The sequence below is a fragment of the Mus musculus genome, chromosome 19 (assembly GCF_000001635.26).
Source record: "Mus musculus strain C57BL/6J chromosome 19, GRCm38.p6 C57BL/6J".
NCBI classification, from domain to species: domain Eukaryota; kingdom Metazoa; phylum Chordata; class Mammalia; order Rodentia; family Muridae; genus Mus; species Mus musculus.
This window is the reverse complement of record NC_000085.6, coordinates 37,072,605-37,093,941: the sequence shown is the minus strand read 5'-3', so window position 1 is coordinate 37,093,941 and position 21,337 is coordinate 37,072,605. Positions and strand designations below refer to the sequence as shown.

General features: G+C 42.7%; 1 protein-coding gene across 20 annotated transcripts in view; it reads left to right on the top strand.

Annotated features, from left to right (window-relative positions):
- Nucleotides 1–21,337, top strand: part of Cpeb3 (cytoplasmic polyadenylation element binding protein 3) — a 188,280-nt gene that overhangs the window by 113,679 nt on the left and 53,264 nt on the right. For all 20 annotated transcript variants that reach the window (XR_003952770.1, NM_001290827.1, NM_001290828.1 and 17 more), the window contains 2 exons: nt 5,355–5,522; nt 6,315–6,404. Coding sequence is in view for 19 of the 20 variants with exons in the window: in NM_001290827.1 (NP_001277756.1) it covers nt 5,355–5,522; nt 6,315–6,404 (258 nt within the window). In the remaining variant the exon portion in view is untranslated. The remainder of the gene's footprint in view (nt 1–5,354; nt 5,523–6,314; nt 6,405–21,337) is intronic.

The window sequence follows — 21,337 nt, the reverse complement described above, 5'->3', positions numbered from 1 at the left end:
ATACAGAGAAACCCTGTCTCGAATAAATAAATAAATAAATAAATAGCTTAAGATCATCTTCAGTTATATAGAGTTTGAGTCCAGCCTGGAATATATGATACCGTCTTTAAATTAAAAAAAAAAAAAAAAGACCAGTATTAGCGTATTAGATTGAAGTATTACATTGGAAAGAGGAAAATTGCTTTCTGTAATACAAAGTATGGGACATAATACTGTGCATGTGAAAGCATTAATAGTTAGGGCCCCACCTTTCTAGGGAATGGCCACATTTCTCACGTTCTCAGACTCAGTGAATACGCTCAGAGGCATGCATGTTTTTGTACATACTGTTTCCTTTTGTTTGTTTTTGAAATATGTATGTATGTATATATGTATAGTTCCAGGGAATCTGATGCAATATTCTGGCCTCTGTCGGTGCCAGGGCATAAGTATGATATACACACATACATGCAGTCGAACACTCATATAAATATAAGAGTTAGCAATGATTGGGGAAAAGAATGCTTAGGTTAGCAGGAACACTGTGTCCTTGGCACCTGTGGCAGGAGTAATCAGGAACCCACAGGACTCTGATTAGAGAGGTCACTGAGCAAGGAGCAGCAGCTGCTTCAGGGAAGAAGCAAGCGGGGACTTGGTAGTTCATAACAATGTTTTGTATGTGATCCAAAAGGCAGTAGAATGCCATTGGGAGCTTTTGAAGAAGGAGTGTAGGGTGTGGTTACATGTTCAGGTTAAAGTTGGGAGATCACTTCTTCAGCTTCTCCACCCCCCTCTCTTTCTTTCTCTCTTCCTCTCTTTCTCTCTCTTTCTCTCTTTCTTTTATTAATTTTTTTTACACTCCATATTCCATTCCCTGCCCCCCCCATCCACCCTCTGACTGCTCCACATCCCACACCTCCTCTCCACCCACCTGTCTCCACGTGGATGCCCCCACCCCTCACCCCACGTGACTTCTAAACTCCCTGGGGTCTCCAGTCTCTTGAGGGTTAGGTAGGTGCTTCATCTCTGAATGAACACAGACCTGGAAGTCCTCTACTGTATGTGTGTCGGGGGCCTCATATCAGCTGGTGTATGCTGTCTGTTTGGTGGTCCAGTGTTTGAGAGATCTCAGGGGTACAGATTAATTGAGACAGCTGGTCCTCCTACAGGGTCGCCCTTATCCTCAGCTTCTTTCAATCTTCCCTAATTCAACAACAGGGGTCAGCTGCTTCTGTTCATTGATTGGGTGCAAACATCTACATCTGTCTTTTAGCTGCTTGTTGGGTCTTTCTGAGGGCAGTCATGCTAGGTCCCTTTTTGTGAGCACTCCATAGCCTCAGTAATAGTGTCAGGTCTTGGGACCTTCCCTTAAGCTGGATCCCACTTTGGGTCTGTGGCTGGACCTTCTTTTCCTCAGGTTTCTCTCCATTTCCATCCCTGTAATTCTTTCAGACAGGAACAATTATGGGTCAGAGATGTGACTGTGGGATGAGTTTTGCAGGCAAATGGATGGAACTAGAACATATTATCCTGAGTGAGGTAACTCAGACCCAAAAGGACATGCATGGCATGTACTCACTAATAAGTGGATATTAGCACAAAAAAAAAAAAGTATCCAAGATACAGTTCACAGGACTCAAGATGGTCAACAAGCTTAAGTGCCCAAGTGAGGATGCCTCAGTCCCACTTGGGAGAGAGAAGAAAACAATCACAAGTTGGGAGGGAAAGTGGATGGGGTCAGGGTGCGGTGTTGGGGAGAGGGGAACCTGATCTGGTATTGGGTGAGGGAAAAGGACTGAAGCCCTGAGGGCCAGCAGAAAGAGTGGAAACAGGCAACCTCAGGAAATAGGAGGTTGGGGGGACCCTCCAGAATGCACCAGAGACCTGGTAGGTAAGAGACTCTCAGGAATCAAAGGGAAGGACCTTAGATGAAATGCCCTACAGTAGAGAGAGGGAACTTATAGAGCCCACCTCTTGCTCTTATAGAGCAAGAAGACAGGGCATCAAGTGAGGGATGGGGTTGCCATCCTACAGTCACATTTCTTCTTCCCTTTCTCTCTCTCTCTCTCTTTCTGTCTGTCTGTCTGTCTGTCTTTCTTTCTTTCTTTCTTTCTTTCTTAAGAAAGCATTGCTGGATTCTAGGTAGAAATCATTGAAAAAAAGGTGTTTATGTAGCTACTCAGACTGTGAGTCAAGGAACAAGATAGTGGTTTGGATTGGGGCATTAGGACTGGTGATGACAGGACTTACGGTGAAAGTGTGTTTTGAAGCTTGAGTTGGCAGAATTTGGTGAGAAATCTATTTAGATAGAAAGGGAGGGAGGGAGGTGGGCTGGAGGGGGAGAGAATGAATATGAAGGCTATAGACTAAATTTCTGGGTTGAATTGGGTATATATAAAAGGCATTTATATTTTGCTGTGTCTGTAATGTACAGTGTGTGAGCCCACATGTGTGTGGATGTATGTGTGCATGTGTGCAGGTTCGTGGAAGTCAGAGGTTGATGCTGCCTGTCTCCCTTGATTACTCTCCACCTTGAACTGTCCTTGTTTAGGCAGGATGTCTCACTTGAGCCCCGAGCTTCCGGATTGTGCTAGCGGGCCAGCTTGATCTAGTGATCCCTTGTCTCTGGCTCCTAAGGGTTGGTTAGGGTTACAGGTGGCCGCCATGTCCTCCAGGTATCTATGCGGGTGCTGGGGTTCTGACCTTGGCTCCCACGTTTGTATGGTATAACCACTGAGCAATCTCCCAGCTGTGGACTTTATATTGACATTTAAGGAACGCTGGAGAGAAGCAGATTAAAGTGGAAGATCAGGAGCTTATGTGATGGTTTTAGTTATTTTACTCAAATTCCCACTCCACAAATTTTTGCTGAAAATTGCCCTCCTGCAAACTGCAGGAGGGACACACTGTGTTGCTTGGCTTTTCGCATTACCTGCTGTCTCATAATTACCATGCACTTACTTGCCTGTCCCCTCATTAGACAGAGTCCTTTGTCAGGAAGCACTTTGGCTATCTTGGAAAGGGGATAAATATTTCCCTCCATGTTTCCCACGGAGTGTTGTGTGTTAAAGGCTCCTGTGATCCTCCTTCTGGATGGTGCTGGAGTGAATTAATGTTTCTTTATTGCAGAGCAGCATCTTGCTTTCTCACGAGGTGGAGCCTGACACACATTTCATTCATTTCATTTCTGCCTCTTCTCCACCACCCTTTGTCTTTTGCACATCTCATGTTTCTTGAATTGGAATTAAGAGGTAGGAATAGACATTCTGTGGGAATTGCTAATTTGATCCTGAGTGTGGACTGCATGGCAGATGTAACTGGCTGCTGTCAGAAAATGTCTATGGGAAGCTCATTTTGCCTGCAGTTGTTGCAGATCTGTTTCTTTTACTCCCTGTGATGAAAACAGTCATCAAGAGATGAGAATTTACTATTGTTCATTCCTACCCCGCTGTAAAGATAGGCGGCACAGAGAGAAGCTCTTTGTCTTTGTAGCAGTGCTGGAAAGAATGAATAGAACTCTTCAGTGTCTCGTTATCCCCACCCCTGGCCTGTGCTGACTCCAGGCTCTTACCACTGAGTTGCTTGTAGTGTAACATGGTTATATTAGCAGTGTTTTTCTTTTTGGCAAGAAATTGTTTACCACTTTTCTAAGGCTGTGTGTACTGTTCTTGAATGATGGCTGTAGTAGCTCAAAGCCTGGGTTGCAGGGAAGTCGAGCCGACTTAAGAGAGGGGAGGGAGGGCCCTTTGTGTGCCTGTTTCCCTTTGTCTGAGAGATGGACTTCTCTGCTTTCCTCCTTTGTTTTTCCTGCTGCTGCTCCATCTCCTCCCCCTCCTTTCCATGTTCTCCTCCCTCCATCTCTCCCTTCTGCTGTCCTTCCTCTTCCCTCCTCCTTTGCCTTATCTATTCTCTCTTCCCCATTCCTCCTTCCCACCTTCCCTCAGACAGTAGAAACTGGTGGTAAGTTTCATCAGGAACTCACAGACTCAAAACAAGAAAAATTATTTTTTAATTTGGGCCTTATTTTGGAGTGCCAAATTGAAAATAATTTCTAGTCATGGTGGTACACACCTTTAATCCTAGCAAGTGGAAGGCAGAAGCAGTTAGATCTCTGTGAATTTGAAGCCAGCCTGGTTTACATATTGAGTCCCACAATAGCCAGGGCTACACAAAAAACCTTGTCTCAAAGAAACAAATCAGAAAATAATTCTTTAGGGATTTTGTTGTTGCCGTTCTTTTTGTTTGTTTCTTTTTCTGAGAGATGGCATCACTATAGCCCTGACTCAAGAGGAACTCACTGTGTAGACGAGGGTGGCCTTGAACTCACAGAGATTCTCTTGCTTCTGACTTCCGAAGTGCTGGTATTAAATCCATGAGCCACCATCATCTGCATCGTGTGTGTGTGTGTGTGTGTGTGTGTGTGAGAGAGAGAGAGAGAGAGAGAGAGAAAGATTTAAAATACAGGCTAGAGTAATAGTGTTAATATGTCATAGCCATACCTATACCACTATATCTTGCTTTATGTGCTTATTTTCAAATTGGAGTCTCTTTGATGCCAGGAAAACTATCATTGGCTCTGCTATTAGAAGAGAATGTACCCATAAGTTATTTTTTCCTTTCTTTAATCATTTTTTAAAGTACATAGGATAAACAAGAGCAGATAGAGATCATCAAGGAGCAATATTTATTTGCTTATCCTATGTACTTTAAAAAATGATTAAAGAAAGGAAAAAATAACTTATGGATACATTCTCCATTTTTTGGTTTTATGAGGCAGGGTTTCTCTGTGTGTAGCTCTGACTCACAGAGATCCATCTGCCTCTGCTTCCCAAGCTCTGGGATTAAAGACATACCATTACCTCCAACTGGTTGCATTCTTTTACTAGCATAATGTTTAATCCTATCCCTCCTTCTCCAGATCCCCAACATATGCACCTCCCAACTTTATATGTTTTCCCCCTCAATAGTCAGAATCCAGCTAGTGCTTACCACATTCATTGTGTGTGGGGTCCCAAACCTACCAATGGACACTTCCCCAAAGAAAAATGATTCTCCCTCCCCATACAGTCGTCACCTGCCAGCAGCTCTTCAGCTAGGCCTGAGAGTGCCTCTTTGTTAAGGGCATGTACTTAGTAGCTACAATGGGGACTATAAATATAATGCAGTGATCTTTTTTACCAAGGAAAGCAGATGCAGTTTTGATGCTTTGTCCTTAGATACATTCTAGTCATTTCAGTGTTGTATGTAAACATGGTTGTTCTTGGTGGTCTTCAGTTGGAAAAGCCATGCCTCAGGATACATTGTGTTCTATGTGTTTCACAGCATTGTTCTCTAGGAAAGCCATTCTGATTATAGAAACTGCTACTTTGTTTCAGGTCGGTCTTCTCTCTTTCCCTTTGAAGACGCCTTCTTGGATGACAGCCATGGTGATCAGGCCTTATCGTCTGGCTTAAGTTCTCCTACTCGATGTCAAAATGGGGAACGAGTGGAACGCTACTCTAGAAAGGTGTTTGTTGGAGGCCTTCCTCCTGACATCGATGAAGGTACCACATGCATTCATTAACAACTATACAAGAGCTGGACTTTTGTGCATTGTGTCACCATACCCTGACACTTCTCCAAGCTAGGGTCAGTAAACACATGTTGAATGTGTAATGAAATTAAACTATGACAAAGCTAACTTAAGCTATTATAGTTCTCATAGGCTTTGGATGTGCTATTTTAGACTCACTACATGAAACTTGTAGTGGCCAGAACTTCACTTCCTCTAATTTACATTTGTTACTTTGGGGTGATATGCATATGCCACTGTACTTGGAAGGCAGAGGGCAGTTTGTAAGAGTTTCTTGCTCCCATGTGAGTCCCAGGGATTGAACTCAGGTTGGTAGGCTTCATGGCAAGATCCTCTGTGCACCGAGCCATCTCTTCTGTCTGTGAAATTATATTTGAAACATCTTCTGCATCTTTACCTTTTTTTTTTTCTAAAAATACAGAAACATTCTCAGTTTTTGAAATCTGTTTTACTTTACATAAAGATCACCTTAGCTAGAACTAGATTTTTCTACCAAGTTTCTTATTAAGTTTAAGGAAAGGAGTTAGAGTTAGAAATTTATTTTTTCATGACTAGACACTAATAACCAGATATGCTCCCTAGCAATGGTATTTTATTCTGCAGATTTACTTCTGAGAAATACTTTAGAAAAGCTCTTAAAAGAAAATAAATGCAAAAGGCGCGTGGGGGATCCCTTAGAACATTTTTAATGAAAAGATATATTTTATGTTTCTCACAATTGCAGGCTTTCCCTCTTTTACTAAATTTCTTCTTTGTTTTGTAGATGAGATCACTGCCAGCTTTCGCAGGTTTGGACCCCTTGTGGTGGACTGGCCTCATAAAGCCGAGAGCAAATCGTACTTCCCTCCTAAAGGTAATGGACTCAAGATGTCCCTCTGTCTGTCAGACGCCAGACAGTACCAAATAAGATGGTCTTCCAAGTCTTGAAATAGCCATTGGCCCTATTTCCCTAAGTAACCTAACAGTGCTCCTCATCATGTGTGAGTTTCATGTGGAGACACTCCCCAGGAGTGTACTGTGTGCGATGACCCCTGAGTTTATTAACAGTGAGATTGTTTTGAATCCGTAATAGAGGAGCTTTTGCTAAGTTTATAGCTTCCTAGGGTTTTGAAGGATGCCAGCAATGGTAAAATGTAAAAGTTAGATTTATGTATATTCCTATAGCTGTGTGATTTTTTTGAATTTTTAAATAGATCTCACAGTCCTGGGGATTGGGAAAGCTAGTGGCTAAAGAATGGCTTTGTGCAGTGTGCTCATTGTCCGCAGCCAAATGCTGAGTGGCTTGGCCTGTTGAGAGGTGGAGAACTAACTAGAAAAGAGTCTTCCCAACATCCCGCTTCTCTTAACTTGTGGGAGGTTCTCCCGCTAAGGTCCGGCAAACATTGCCTTGTGCTCAGAGATCGTTGTTGCTGCAGAGTCCAGCGGACGTCTGTGCTGATGCCCAGTTTGAGTGGGTTCTGAGAGTCATATAATAGACTGCTTTGGATTGAAGAGAGTGGGTTTCTCATTCCTGTGTTTTAGAGGTGCCATTCATCTTGCTGATGACACCCCTGAGAAATGACTTGTGATACATTATGTGTGTAACAATTCCTAGTCACAGAAGGAGGAAGTCAGCATCCTTGTCTTCCTTGTGCCCTGGGTAGGACAAACTTGAGCTTAAGCTGGGGAAGCCACTGGCTTCCTGCTATGCTCAACTCATTAGGGTTTTGCTCACTTAGCCATCTCCTCCATTGCTCTGTAACCCATGAAAAGAAGTTAGCCACTGAAGGGTTACTTGTGGTTTTTTAATATCTCCTGTTAAATTTTTTTTTAAGACATGTCTACTTCGCTTTGTATTTCAGGCTGGCAGTATACAGTGTATCTGTGCCTCAGCTCTCAGATGCTAGAGTTACAACAATATCTGGCCCAGAACAGTTTTACATTTTGAAATTAAGGGTATTTCATCAGAAGAGATAAAAATCATTATGCTGATTATTTCAGTGGAAGAATGTGTTCCCTACCTTGTGATACGTGAACTACACTATGTGAAGTTGTATGTAAAGATGTTTTCAGGCCAGGTGTGGTGGGACATACTGTCATTCAGCATTTTATCAATGAATGAATGTGTTTATCACATTATGGAATATGTCATACACTATATAAAATGACACACATGAAAGGTTACAAAGTAGTCATACAGAGAAGATTATGAAAATCATTCTTTTTTTTAAAAATATTTATTTATTTATTTAATGTATATGGATACACTGTCACTGTCTTCAGACACCCCAGAAGAGGGCATCAGATCTCATTACAGATGGTTGTGAGCCACCATGTGGATGCTGGGAATTGAACTCAGGACCTCTGGAAGAGCAGTTAGTGCTCTTAACCACAGAGCCATCGCTCCAGCCCTATGAAAATCATTCTTGCATGAAGTTGTCAAATGGTCATTGGAGAAATAAAAGAGAAATTTATTATATATGTGGTCACATTCAAATATTCATTCCAAGTGTATATTTGTGAGAAATACTCATTTTGCTAAATGTCCTCCTTATTAGTATGTAGATTTATATGGAATTTTAAGGTTTTTTTTACATATGTACATTACATATAATGTATGCTGTTTTTTAATATATTCCCCCTAACAATGTTAGCATCTTTCTGAGGTTGACCTACATTATCATTAATGAGCATAGTTTATTTATTCAAGTCTGTGGGTGTTAGAGTTCTTTTCTCTCATAAGTTATGCTTGTTAGTATTATATTTTTATCTTTTTTTTTTTCCTTACTGAATTTTCTTTGCAAGGGGAGAGGTGCTGAAGATGTAACCAGGCCCTTCTCTGTCCACTGGGCAACAGTACTGACTTACAGTTCTGCCTTTACCTCCTAGGGTAAACTCCTGTTCCCAGTCTTAGTACTTGGTTTATAAAACTCAGTTTTGCTGAGAGTCTAGGGAAATTGTTCCTTCTTAATTTTTGCCAATTTTATTGTTAAAAACTACACTTTGGGAGTTATTTTTAACCTTCTTTACTATCACATTGATTTTCTTTTGTTAGACAAGATAGTAATTCCTGATACCTTTTAGATATTTGGATTTTTAATAAAAACTTCTTTTATATGAATGACTTTTGTCTTTTAGATAGTTAGAAGTAGCCCAGGTTGGAATGAACTTACTCTATAGCTGAAGATGACCTTCAGCTACAGACCTTAGTCTTCTGAGGTCAAGCTCAGGGTTCCATGTATTCTGGCAAGCACACTATTAGAAACCCATATGGTTTTTGCATTGCCAGTAAAATTAACAATTTTTTAAAGATTTATTTATTTAATTTATTTGTGTACACTGTGGCTGTCGTCAGACACACAAGATGAGGGCATTGGATCCCATTACAGGTGGTTGTGAGCCACCATGTGGTTGCTGGGAATTGAACTCAGGACCTCTGGAAGAGCAGTCAGTGCTCTCAACCTCTGAGCCATCTCTCCAGCTTCACCAATACTTTTCTTTATGTATTTTTGTTTGGTTGGATTTGTTTTTTTTTTTTTTTTTTTTTTAAGACAGACTCTATGTAGCCTTGGCTGGCCTGGAGCTCCCTGGTGAGCCAAGCCTCGTGATACAGGTCTGTAACCATAGCTACTGAGGAGCTTCTGGGGAGAGGATTGCAAATTCAAGTTTGAGTCTGTCTCAAAATAAAATAGACAAAAAGGGCTGGGGATGAAACTAACCTTGCCTAGCGTGGGAGGCCTGTACCACAATAACATGGTGTTACAGAAGAAAGAGGGGAGGGCAAAGAGAGGCAGAGAAGACAAGGAGTGGCAAGTGATGGGGCCCTCGTACAAACAGAATACAGGGTATAGATGTATGTGTCCAGGAGTCTCTCAAGGAGTCTGTGTTAGGTCTTGTGGGGATCCAGAGAAGACACCATTCTTGATTAAATGGCCGCACTTTCTTAAAGGTACTCAAAGATATAAATGTAAACTTTGAGTGGTAAAGTATGAATCCTGGCACTAGATTTATGGGGCTCTCAGGTGTTATATGGCCCTGAGTTGGTTATTTAACCTTTCTGTGCCTTAGTTGTATTGCCAACAAAGAAAGAACAAAATAGTACCTATTTCATGATGCTGTAATGAGAATTCAAAGGAGTAAATTCTATTTATAACATGGTATTATAAATGATGATATTTCTTTTAAACTATGGAACAATCTGTAATCCATATCAAGGGAACAAAATTATTCTAGGCATTCAAAAGAGATTGCTGTGGGATGTATAAAATCCTGACCTCTGGAGATAGGTAGACTCTAAGCAAGCAAGTGAAAGATCTGTATGACAAGAACTTCAAGTCTCTGAAGAAAGAGATTGAAGATCTCAGAAGATAGAAAGATCTCCCATGCTCATGGATTGGCAGGATGAATATAGTAAAAATGGACATCTTGCTGAAAGCAATGTATAGATTCAGTGCAATCCTCATCAAAATCCCAACTCAATTCTTCACAGAGTTAGAAAGAGCAATTTGCACATTCATTTGGAATAACAGAAAACCCAGGATAGTGAAAACTTTTCTCAACAATAAAAGAACTTCTGGGGAAATCACCATCCCTGACCTCAAGTTGTATTACAGAGCAATAGTGATAAAAAGTGCATGGTACTGGTACAGAGACAGGCAGGTGGATCAATGGAATAGAATTGAAGACCCAGAAATGAATCCACACACCTATGGTCACTTGATCTTTGACAAAGGAGCTAAACCCATCCAGTGGAAAAAAGACAGCATTTTTAACAAATGGTGCTGGCTCAACTGGCAGTCTGCATGTAGAAGAATGCAAATCAATCCATTCTTATCTCCTTGTACAAAGCTCAAGTCCAAGTGGATCAAGGACCTGCACATGAAACCAGATACACTGAAACTAATAGAAGAGAAAGTGGGGAAGTGCTCGAACACAGAGGCATAGAGGAAAATTTCCTAAACAGAACACCAATGGCTTATGCTCTAAAATCAAAAATACACAAATGGGACCTCACAAAATTGCAAAGCTTCTGTAAGGCAAAGGACACTACATCTAATAGAGGGTTAATATCCAATATATACAAAGAACTCAAGATGTTAGACTCCAGATCACCAAATAATCCTATTAAAAAATGGAGGACAGAGCTAAACAAAGAATTCTCAACTAAGGAATACCGAATGGCCAAGAAGAAATATTCAACATCTTTAGACATCAGGGAAATGCAAATCAAAACAACCCTGAGATTCTACCTCACACCAGTCAGAATGGCTAAGATCAAAAACTCAGGGGACAGCGATGCTGGCAAGGATGTGGAGAAAGAGGAACACTCCTCCATTGCAAGTTAGTACAACCATTCTGGAAATCAGTTTGGCGGTTTCTCAGAAAATCATAGTATTATCTGAGGACCCAGCTATACCACTCCTGGGTATATATCCAGAAGATGCTCCAATATATATCAAAGGACACATGTTCCACTAAGTTCATAGCAGCCTTATTTATAATAGCCAGAAGCTGGAAAGAACCCAGATGTCCCTCAACAGAGGAATGGATACAGAAAATGTGCTACATTTATACAATGGAGTACTGCTCAGCTATAAAAAAAAACAATGAATTCATGAAATTCTTAGGCAAATGGATGGAACTAGAAAATATCATCCCGAGTAAGGTAACCCAGTCACAAAAGAACACACATGGTATGTGCTCACTGATAAGTAGATAATAGCCCAAAAGCTCAGAATACCCAAAATAAAATTCACAGACCACATAAAGCTCAAGAAGAAGGAAGACCAAAGTGTCTTAGAAGGGTAACAAAGTACTCACAGGAGGAAATACAGAGACAGTGCAGAGCAGAGAGTGAAGGAAAGGCCATCCAGAGACTGTCCCACCTGGGGAATCCATCCCATATACAGTTACCAAACCCAGACACTATTGTGGATGCCAATAAGTGCTTGCTGACAGGACCCTGATATAGCTGTCTCCTGAGAAGCTCTGCCAGAGCCTGACATATCCAGAAGCGGATGCTTGCAGCTAAACATCGGACTGAGCACGGAGTCCCTAATGGAGGAATTAAAGGACTGAAGGAGCTAAAAGGGTTTGTAACCTCATAGGAAGAACAACAATATCAACCAACCAGACCTCCCCTCCCCCCAGAGCTCCCAGGGACTAAACCACCAACCAAAGAGTACTCATGGCTCCAGCCGTATATGTAGCAGAGGATGGCCTTGTTGGGCATCAATGGCAGGAGCGGTCCTGTGAAAGCTCGATGCCCCAGTGTAGGAGAATGCCAGAGCGGGGAGGCGGGAATGGGTGGCTAGGTGAGGGAGCACCTTCATAAAAGCAGGGGGGATGAGATAGGGGGTTTCCCGGGGTGGGGTGGGGACTAGGAAAGCTCACCTACACAGAGATACTTCCTCCAACAAAGCCACACCTCCTAATAATGCCATTCCTCACGAGCCAAGCATATTCAAACCACACATATGCCTTCATGTCGTTTCTTATGCTTAAACAACAACAACAAAAAATCGCAGATGAATATTCTACATGGTACTCAGGTATCAGTGAAGGATTGTGTGAGCAGAGGAGTGGTTTTCTTAGTAAGACCTAGGATACTAGCAGTGAGATATTACAAGAATAGGGGGAAAGGGCTGGCAAAATGCCTCAGCGGGTAAGAGCACTGACTGCTCTTCCGAAGGTTCTGAGTCCAAATCCCACAACCACTTGCTGGCTCACAACCACTTACGAGATCTGACGCCATCTTCTGGCGTGTCTGAAGAAAGCTACAGTGTACTTTTGTATAATAATAAATAAATCTTTGGGCTGGAGTGAATGCAGCCGACCAGAGCAAGCAGAGGTCCTAAAAATTCAATTCTCAACAACAACATGAAGGCTCACAACCATCTGTACAGCTATAGTGTACTCATATACATAAAATAAATAAATATTAAAATTTAAAAAAAAGAATGGGGGGTTGTAGTTCTGTTGATGGAGCTGATGGTGGTGGTCACAGTGGCAGTAGGCTCAATGGCAGGGTGTGCTGACATTCCTTCCATTAATGTAAATGAAGAAAATACCTAATAATAATAAAAAAAATAATAATAATGGTATGCTAGTTGGCATTGTTGATCAGAGGGAGAATCAGGCTGGTGTGTTGGAAGTTTGATTTAGAGTTTGGTTTGTCCTCATATCTGATCTGAGAAGAAATCCCTAATGGGTACTTGGTTCACAGTCAGGCCATGGGGAGCAGAGACAGGGGTTGGAAGTGCGTGTGTCTCGAGTCATCTTTTTTGAGAAGGGAGAGGAAAATGAAGAGCAGATAAGTAGAGTTCATAGCAACAGTTACTAAGACCATGAACTAGAGATAGCTGTGGCCTTCTTGTCGAATCCCTGGCATTATAACTTCCCAATAAGTGGACAGAGCAGTAGAACCAGAACAGGACAATCTGGCTTTCATTGAGCAAGTGTCGCTTTATGAGCAGCAGGAATGATGGTGCCTCCTCAGCAGAACTCATCGTCAGCATCTTTGTTTCCTCGTAGGATTGCTTTAGCTGCGTACACCTATCTGTCTGTACACAGGGCCAGTAGCATAACAGCTGAGATCAGTCTGTGTTCACATTTCAATCTCATCTCCCCACAAGCATCCAATGACTTTTGTTGGCTGTTTCACGTATTCTATACCCTAATTTATTTGCTTGATGGCAATATAGCCCATTAGTAATAATACTTATGTTCATGTATTCTTGTCTGTATCCTTTTCTTTCAAGTTGTTTCCTTTGGGCTAAATTAGAACTACTTAACTAGAGATGAAGATCTTAATGACTCCGGATTTGATGTCACATGGTTTCCCAAAGCAACCGCTTTGTAAAGTTTATGCTAATTTGGACATCTGCACCAAGTTTTCTCTTTAGTTCCAAGTCGGATAAACGGCACATTGCAGCTGTGAACTCACCTTTTCGCTTCTTTGTTCAGCAAATAATGGACCTCTGCAGAAGCCAGGGCCACATTGGTATGAATCATGTACCTGAAGTGATTCAGTCTTTTTTTGATCCAGCCTGATTGGCTGAATCTTGGCTGCTTCCTGCCATCACTGCCCATCTTAGCAGAGTCTCATAGGGGAGCTTAGGGTGACCTTGAAGTCCTGATGGCTCTGAGGACTTATATTACAGATATACACTACTATGACCAGCCGGACTGTCTTGAACAGGACAGAAGAATCCTTTTAGAACACTGGTACTTCTTTTTGTCAGAAACTCTTCACCCAGGTTTCTGAATAGGCTCTCTTTCTTCCTTCAGGTCTCTGCTTAGATGTCACCTTAACAACAACAGTCATCCTAACGTCTATAGCTAAAGTAGCTGTCCCTCTGCCCTCTGCTTCCCCTCATAGTTCTTTCGTTCCTCATCCTACGTTTCTTTGAAGTACCTATCGTCTGCCTTGCAAACTAGAATGCAAGAGCCTGGTGTTTCTTCTTGTTTCACTCACTGCTCTGTACCGAGCACCTCCTACCCCTGGCACATTTGCCTCGAATAGTTTTTAAATGAATGAACTACAGCATTGCAGGTGATGAACAGTTTCATTCCTTGCTCAGAGAGTCAAAGCCCATCACATCCTAGAAATGGAAAGTTCCACCTTACCCAACCTTCATTTAAAGCTGAAATAGGAAGAAGAGAAATGTCTTTTTATTAGTGTGCAGTTTTTATTAGACTGACTTGAACCTGGAATATCGATAGTTGGTGTTATTTTACCTAGTAAATAAAGGAAGTGAATTTTTAAATTCATTCTTGCTTAGAAGGGAAAGCATGCTTAGGCTAAATAGCCTGGTCCTCTGTTGTTCTCACATAAGCTGGAGTCTTTCCAAAGAGCTGTCTTAAGCGTGTAGTAGGTCTGAGTTGTCTTTTGTCCATAGCTTACCTATAGGCTTCTGCCTCTGCTGCTACCTCATCACTTCTGTACCTGGGTGGGATGCTTTGTGATGGAGTTCTTTGCCTGGACCGAGCACAGACACTCAGGTGCTGGCTCAGCTCAGGGGCACGGCTGTAAGTGACTAGCAGAGTATAAGAGGAGCTTGGATATGAGCAGGTGGTGTGGAGGCTGTGGTAGGGGTGGCAGGGCAGCTCGGCGGTGTGTACTGGGAGCTAATCCTCCATTGCAGTCCTCTGCTGAGAGTCAGCTCAATTGTCCTCATGTTTCTATTTGAGTTCCAGAGAGGACATCTGATTAGTCCAGTTTATGTTTTAAGACTTGGCTATAACGTAAGTTATTCCCAAGGTAGAGCCCTGGATTTCATGACTGCTATAAAGGAAAAGCTTGGTCGTAACTTCCTTGAGCACAGAGCTGTGAATATTCCATCTGGGAAGATAACTTGGCCCAATAACGTAGTGGTAGATATTCAGTATAACCTCTCAGTATCTTCTGGAGAATGTCTCTCGTCCAAAGTTGCTGCCTCTGGAGCTATAAAAATGTCTCCCCACCCTGGACTTTTTCTCCTTTCTGCACAAAGCAACTTCTCCTGATATGGCTCTAATCTAACCTCTTAGGAAGGAATGGAACCTATAGGACCACACAGAGAATCTAGCCAGAGAGAGTACTTTGCCATTGTTGGCAGAGGCTTCCGGGCAAACACAAGGGCAGGAGCCAGCCTCAGATATTGGGCAAGAGATAGCTATGTACTTCTGAAACCCTGCAGAATCTGAGATGCCAGCAATGGAGGAGGCTGTAATCCACAGCTTACTTGGGTAGCTGGTACAAGCTTTCTCAGTCTGGGTCACAGGTCCAGGTGCACAGAAGTAGACACAGGCAGGCAGTGTAATACAGTGACTCAGGTGTAGACTCCCTTCCACTTTCAGAAAAGCCTGTGCATCTTAAAAAAAAAACATATATTTTTATTCTTTTTTATGTGTGTAGTTATTTTGCCTGTATGTGTTTCTGTGCTTGTATGTCCATGCATCATGTATGTCCTGGTGCCCTAAGAGGCCAGACAGTTGACAGCTGGTGTGTGGGTGCTTAGAATCAAACCCAGGTCATGTAAAAACATCAGCTCTTTAGCACAGAGCCATCTCCTGAGCACCAGAAGCTATGCTACTGAGCGGCTTTCAGCTGCAGTGCTGGAGTTCCCTGTGCTGCGCAGGCTGGCTTGCCTGCTGACCTTGTGACTCAGCCATGCAGTTGTGATGGTTTATGTAATGCCAGCATGACTTGTGAGCCTGGCAGAAGGCAGGCCACGTGGATTCAATCCACTTTGAACCAGCCAGCTAAGATAATACTGTTTGAGGGACAAGAAAGGGACAAACAGGTCGTTGAGTGACTATAGCAGGCTGGAGTGTGGCATCTATTTCATTTTCCTTCAATTGGTCTAAAATCTGACTTTGGAAAGACAGGTTTGCAAATGTTATTTTTCCCCTTGTAGATAATTTGAATGAAAATAAAATCTAGTCTCAGATTCCACGTTTTTACACCTTCTGGGTTATGTAAACATTAGTCAGGAAGCCTAATGAATTTAGCATGTATTTAATCTTTCACACTCTATAATACAATAAATACTTTGAGTAATATTCTTTTATTTTCCTTTCATAAATGTAGGTCTTGGCTGACAGTTCTAACACTCTGGTGAATTATGAATATATTTTAATATTTTATATACTTGCAGTTTTCATTCCAGGGAATGTTTTCTTGTGAAAACATTGAAACTGCACTGGACTGTAATGAGGTGATTTTTTTTTTTGTCTTGTCCTGCTTAGACAGATGGAGAAGCTTCTATTTTAACTTTTGAGACCATAGTACACTCCCACTTAGACTGTTGTATTAAACACCTGTCTTCTCAGCATTGTACTAAAGTCCAACTGGGAACTTGGTTTTTGTGAACCATTTACAATTTAGGGAGCTGTACTGGAAGGAGAACAGCATTCTGGGCATGTAAGCCACAGGACAAAGCCTGAGCAGCTACAGAAATAGAGACAGTGTGTCCGAACGAGGTCACAGTGGTACATGCTGTGCCTGGGCAGAGATGCTAGAAAAGGGCAGGTGCTTCATCCCGGGAAGCTGTAAGTACTCCTCATGAGGACTCTGCTTGGAAGCTGTAAGTACTCCTCATGAGGACTCTGCTTGGAAGCTGTAAGTACTCCTCATGAGGACTCTGCTTGGAAGCTGTAAGTACTCCTCGTGAGGACTCTGCTTGGAAGCTGTAAGTACTCCTCATGAGGACTCTGCTTGGAAGCTGTAAGTACTCCTCGTGAGGACTCTGCTTGGAAGCTGTAAGTACTCCTCGTGAGGACTCTGCTTGGAAGATAGCACCTGTCAGAAACAGAAATGAAATGCAAATTTGTCAGGTGAAAGAGAGAGGATGTTTCAGTTTTGGTCTGGACTTACTGTAGGATTTTAGTAGGACCAAGACTGAAAGTATGACCAAGAAAGAGTATATTAAGTAAAAGGATTGGAAATGGGAACATGGGGCTGGAGGAATGACTCAGTCGCTGAAGTGTTTGTCATGTAATCGTGAGGACCTGATACCTGTTCACAGAAACCACATCAAAGGTCAGGTGTGCCTCTTCTCCCAGCATGGGAAGGGGAAGACAAGCGGGTCCCTAGGGCTTGTTGGGCAGCCTGTTTAGTCCAGCCATCAAGCTTCAGGCCAGGAAGAGGTCACCCAAAGTTGACCTGTGTCTTGCACAAATGTATACACATGTGCACACACACACACATACATATAAACACATAGGCACACAGGCATGCATACTTACACCCATTCATGCCCACACGGGTGGGGAGAAGAGGAGGAGGAGAAATAGCTACGAGGAACTGTAAAAATTATTGATGCTAACAGTGAACCTGGGTTGTCTTCTAAAGAGAGTAGGTGCCCAGAGTCTTGAAGGGGAAACTGTTACAGAGAGAAAATGCATTGTCACTGAAATCAAGAACTAATCTGAGGATATTAAAGTCAGAGGAGAAAAGAATTTAGTGTCAGAGCTTAGGCCCGAGGACATGTGTCTGCTGAAAACACAGCTGGCCAATTGTTTGAGGGTGAAGGAAAAGCAACAAATATGTGGACAGATATCAGACATGGAGTCTCGGGAAGAGGTGCCAACAGTTACTAGCTGTTTGACATTTAGCATTGAGTAATTTAACCCCTGCCTGGCAGTGTACTCATCTGAGGTAGTGCCTCTCATTGGGTTTTTCAGATTAGATAAGACAGTACACACAAGCACTAACATAAGTCTTAGGACCAGTAGGTGTTAAATAATATGCCCTCCATGAAAATGTAGTACCTGGTAATAATAAAATCACCCAACTGGTTTGGTCAGTTCCTCCCAAACTCCCAACCTGGTCTCAGTTTTCCCTGGTCAGGTGCTTATTAGAACTGACAGTGACTTGAAGGGACAGGCTGGCAGGCTTCACAAGGCCCTCTTTATGATGAGAAAGTGTAGTTACATAAACAGCTTTAATGCTAACTCTCCACGTCATTGCCCCAGACTGCAGAAAGTGCTCCACCAAGTCTCCATTTCGGGCGTGCGTCTTCTCAGGCATCTTGCTTTCCTGTCACTTCCAGCCGCTCCCACCCCTGCTCACCCACAGCCAGCCTACAAGAAGCAGTTGTTGGTGTAGTAAGAAGCAGAAAATGGGCTGGAACTAATGTGTATTTCAGCTCCAGGAAGTAAATGTAGTCTGACTCCAAGTGGCACGTTTAGGAATCCAGGAAGGTGAGCAAGTGCATTTGCAGGGCCGTCTCTACATTTGAGCAGGGGCTGTGCACATGTGACATCTGCCTCAGAGTGTGCTTCTGATGTCTCTGTCATCTCTTGCTTACTGAAAGTAGTCTCTCATCTCTCCGTGAAGTTCAGTTTTTAAAAATATGTTTTAAACACTGACCCTTTGGATTGTTTGTTTGTTTGTTTTTTTCGGTTTTTCGAGACAGGGTTTCTCTGTGTAGCCCTGGCTGTCCTGTAACTCACTCTGTAGACCAGGCTGGCTTCGAACTCAGAAATCCACCTGCCTCTGCCTCCCAAGTGCTGGGATTAAAGGCGTGCGCCACCACGCCCGGCTTCTCCTTTGGATTTTTAATGCCGTTTCCTTTTTAAAGGACTTAATTTATTTTTTTCAATGTGTATGTTTGCGTGTGTGTGTCACATGTGTGCATATGGAAGTCACAAAAGACCTTGGAGCTGGAGTTGCAGGTGTGCTTGTGAGCCACCCTAGGTGCTGGAAACAGAACCCCAGTCCCTCTGGAAGAGCAGCAAGTGCTCTTAGCCACTGAGCCATCTCTCCATTCTCTAATACACTGTTTGTAGGCGAGAACTCTCTACTTGCCCCCATGACCTCACTGAATATTAATGGGTAGGTTCCTGTGCCTAGGGCACATAAGAGTTCAAGCCATTTTAGAGATGAGGTTTTCTAGTCCAACAGGAAAATAAATGGGAGTGCTAGGTCTTCAGTGCTCTAGGCAGCAGGCAGGGGATCGCTGGTGTGACTCATTCACGCCAACCCTGTGTTCTAACCCAGAGCTCACTTGCTCCTTTACACGTGAGTCTGCACTCGGCCTGTTCCTGCCGTGGCCTGCTCTCTTTCCTGAACTTGGAATGACCTCACTTCTTGGAAAAAAAAAATAGCCCTCTCCAGCTAGATCTGGCTTCTGCTCTGTAAGTTCTCTGGATTGGACAAATCTGCTGCAGTATTTCTTACTAGTGTTCTGTAGGACATAACCACACCACCATATTATCCATGAAAACAGTCATTGTTTACATCCTTATACACAGAAGATAGAAATCTTGGGTCTTTCAGGGCAGGGTCCTTCTTTGCTGCTATTCATCCTTGTAGAGCCAGTGCCTACCATCATGCTTTGCACCTCCTAGATATTTTTGGTTCTCTTGAAATGAATCCAAAGACAAACCTCCTGAGGCAAACCAGGTAAGTCCTATGACCTGAAATTCAAGGTCAGAGAGAATGTTTGAAACAGACTGGCTTATGTCATTAAAAAAAAAAAAGGTCTGAACCCAGGCAGCTCAGGCTGGCGGTGCCCTTCAGACTCCAGGAAGGGTATTGGTGGTTAAGCGCTTGGATTTTGAGGCGAGAGAGAGTTCTCTGCCTATCCAAGGCTTGGGCCTGTCTTTCTGAGGCTGCTCTGTCTTGATCAGAAGTCTGTATGTTGGTTGGTTACAATTTTATAAATACAAACCAGGACACAGCCCCACAACCTGGAATTTTTTTTCTCATTTGTGGCTATTACTTGAAACAAGTAAATCACCAATAGCATTTTAAAGGCAAGTACAGGCCAGGGCGCTCGGTCAGATGGCATGATTGCTTGGATTTAGAAAGTCTTTCTGGGCCTCCCAGGCCTGGCACCCATGGCCAGCTAGTTGGTGAGTGTATCCACCAGCTCTTGTAGGCTGTCTGATACTCCCAGTGAAAGGGCTGGAGTCTGAAGCAGGCCAAAGAAGCAGTCTAGGCTGAAAGGGAATGGTCCATGCTGTCTGCAGAGACCAAAGTCACAGAGAGTTGGCTTTGCTAAGGAGTCTGCTGTCCTGAATTGGAGAAAGGGACCCAGAAGATGGCCATCTTCAGACCTACTAATGGCAGGAAAGGGGTGAGCTGTTGAATATCATCATGACCCTTGTATGTGACATCTGGCCAGAAAGTCACAAAAACAACTACGTAAATGGGTAGAAGGAAGTGCCTGTTGTGAGAGGTGGCACTGATGTCCTCATGGGAGAGGAGGCCTCAGCACAGCTGGAGTTCTGTTCTTCTCCGCAGGCATTCCGTCAGAGAACAGCCAATCTAGCCTTTGTGCAGACTCAGTATATAGCCAAAGATAGCATCTAACTTCATATTTCTTAGAGACTTAACGAATTTATGTTATTTCCTGTGTCTTCCACTCACACACCATTTGAATCAGTTCTTTGAGGAAGAGATAGAATAGTTTTGCCTTACATCTCCTTGAAGGCATGGTCTGTGAACAAGCAATAACCAGTTCTTTGTAACTGCACAGCAGGGGCCAGCCATAAGACAGCCTGTTCTGACTGCAGAGAGGGAGCACTAGGAAACCTGCTTGGGTTGCCTCTAGTGTGGCTCAACCTAAATTCCTAGGTGATAGAACGCAAGAACTTGTCCTCTGTTGTTGTTGCTGCCAGGAACCATCTAAAAGTCATTCTCACATTAGAAAAAATGTTAGAGGTATGTTCTTAGTGATATTGTAATTAGCTTTATCTTCTGTTTACACGAGACAGTGTTGATAATGGGCAGCAGCAAGAGCTCCAGATGTGGCTTAGGTTTTAATTCCAAATTCATCCCCTAGCTTTGAATCTAAGAATCCCTGGGGACAGGATAATGACAACTGAGCTTACCGAGTGGAGCCTGTGTGGGTGAGATGAGTCAGTGAGTTCCTAACACCCACGGCCTGGTAGTTATGGTAGTAAGCTTGGTAATAAGTACTATCTACATAGGGATAAAATACTTAAAATTATAATATGAAAGATATTTAAGACCCCAGGAAGCTTTGTATTTGAAAACCAACCAAGAATATTTCAGAGGTAATTTTTAATATGTTCTCAGGCATTAAAAGAAAAAGTCCTGTTAATTAAATTTACCCTTCAGAAACCTAGCCAAATAAAATGGAATTGTGCCCTTATATCTTCCTATTCCTGCCAATTCATGCTTATCTAAAACTCGCTCTGTGTTCCAACCCTGAACTTCTAACCTATTTGGTACCAGTGGGAAGTGAAGAATTTCATTCTAACTATGCTGTATATAACCTAGGGTCATGACAGTAGCAGTGACCACAAGTTCCTCCAGAGCTCACCTCATCCTTCAGACTGGCTCTGAGCTGA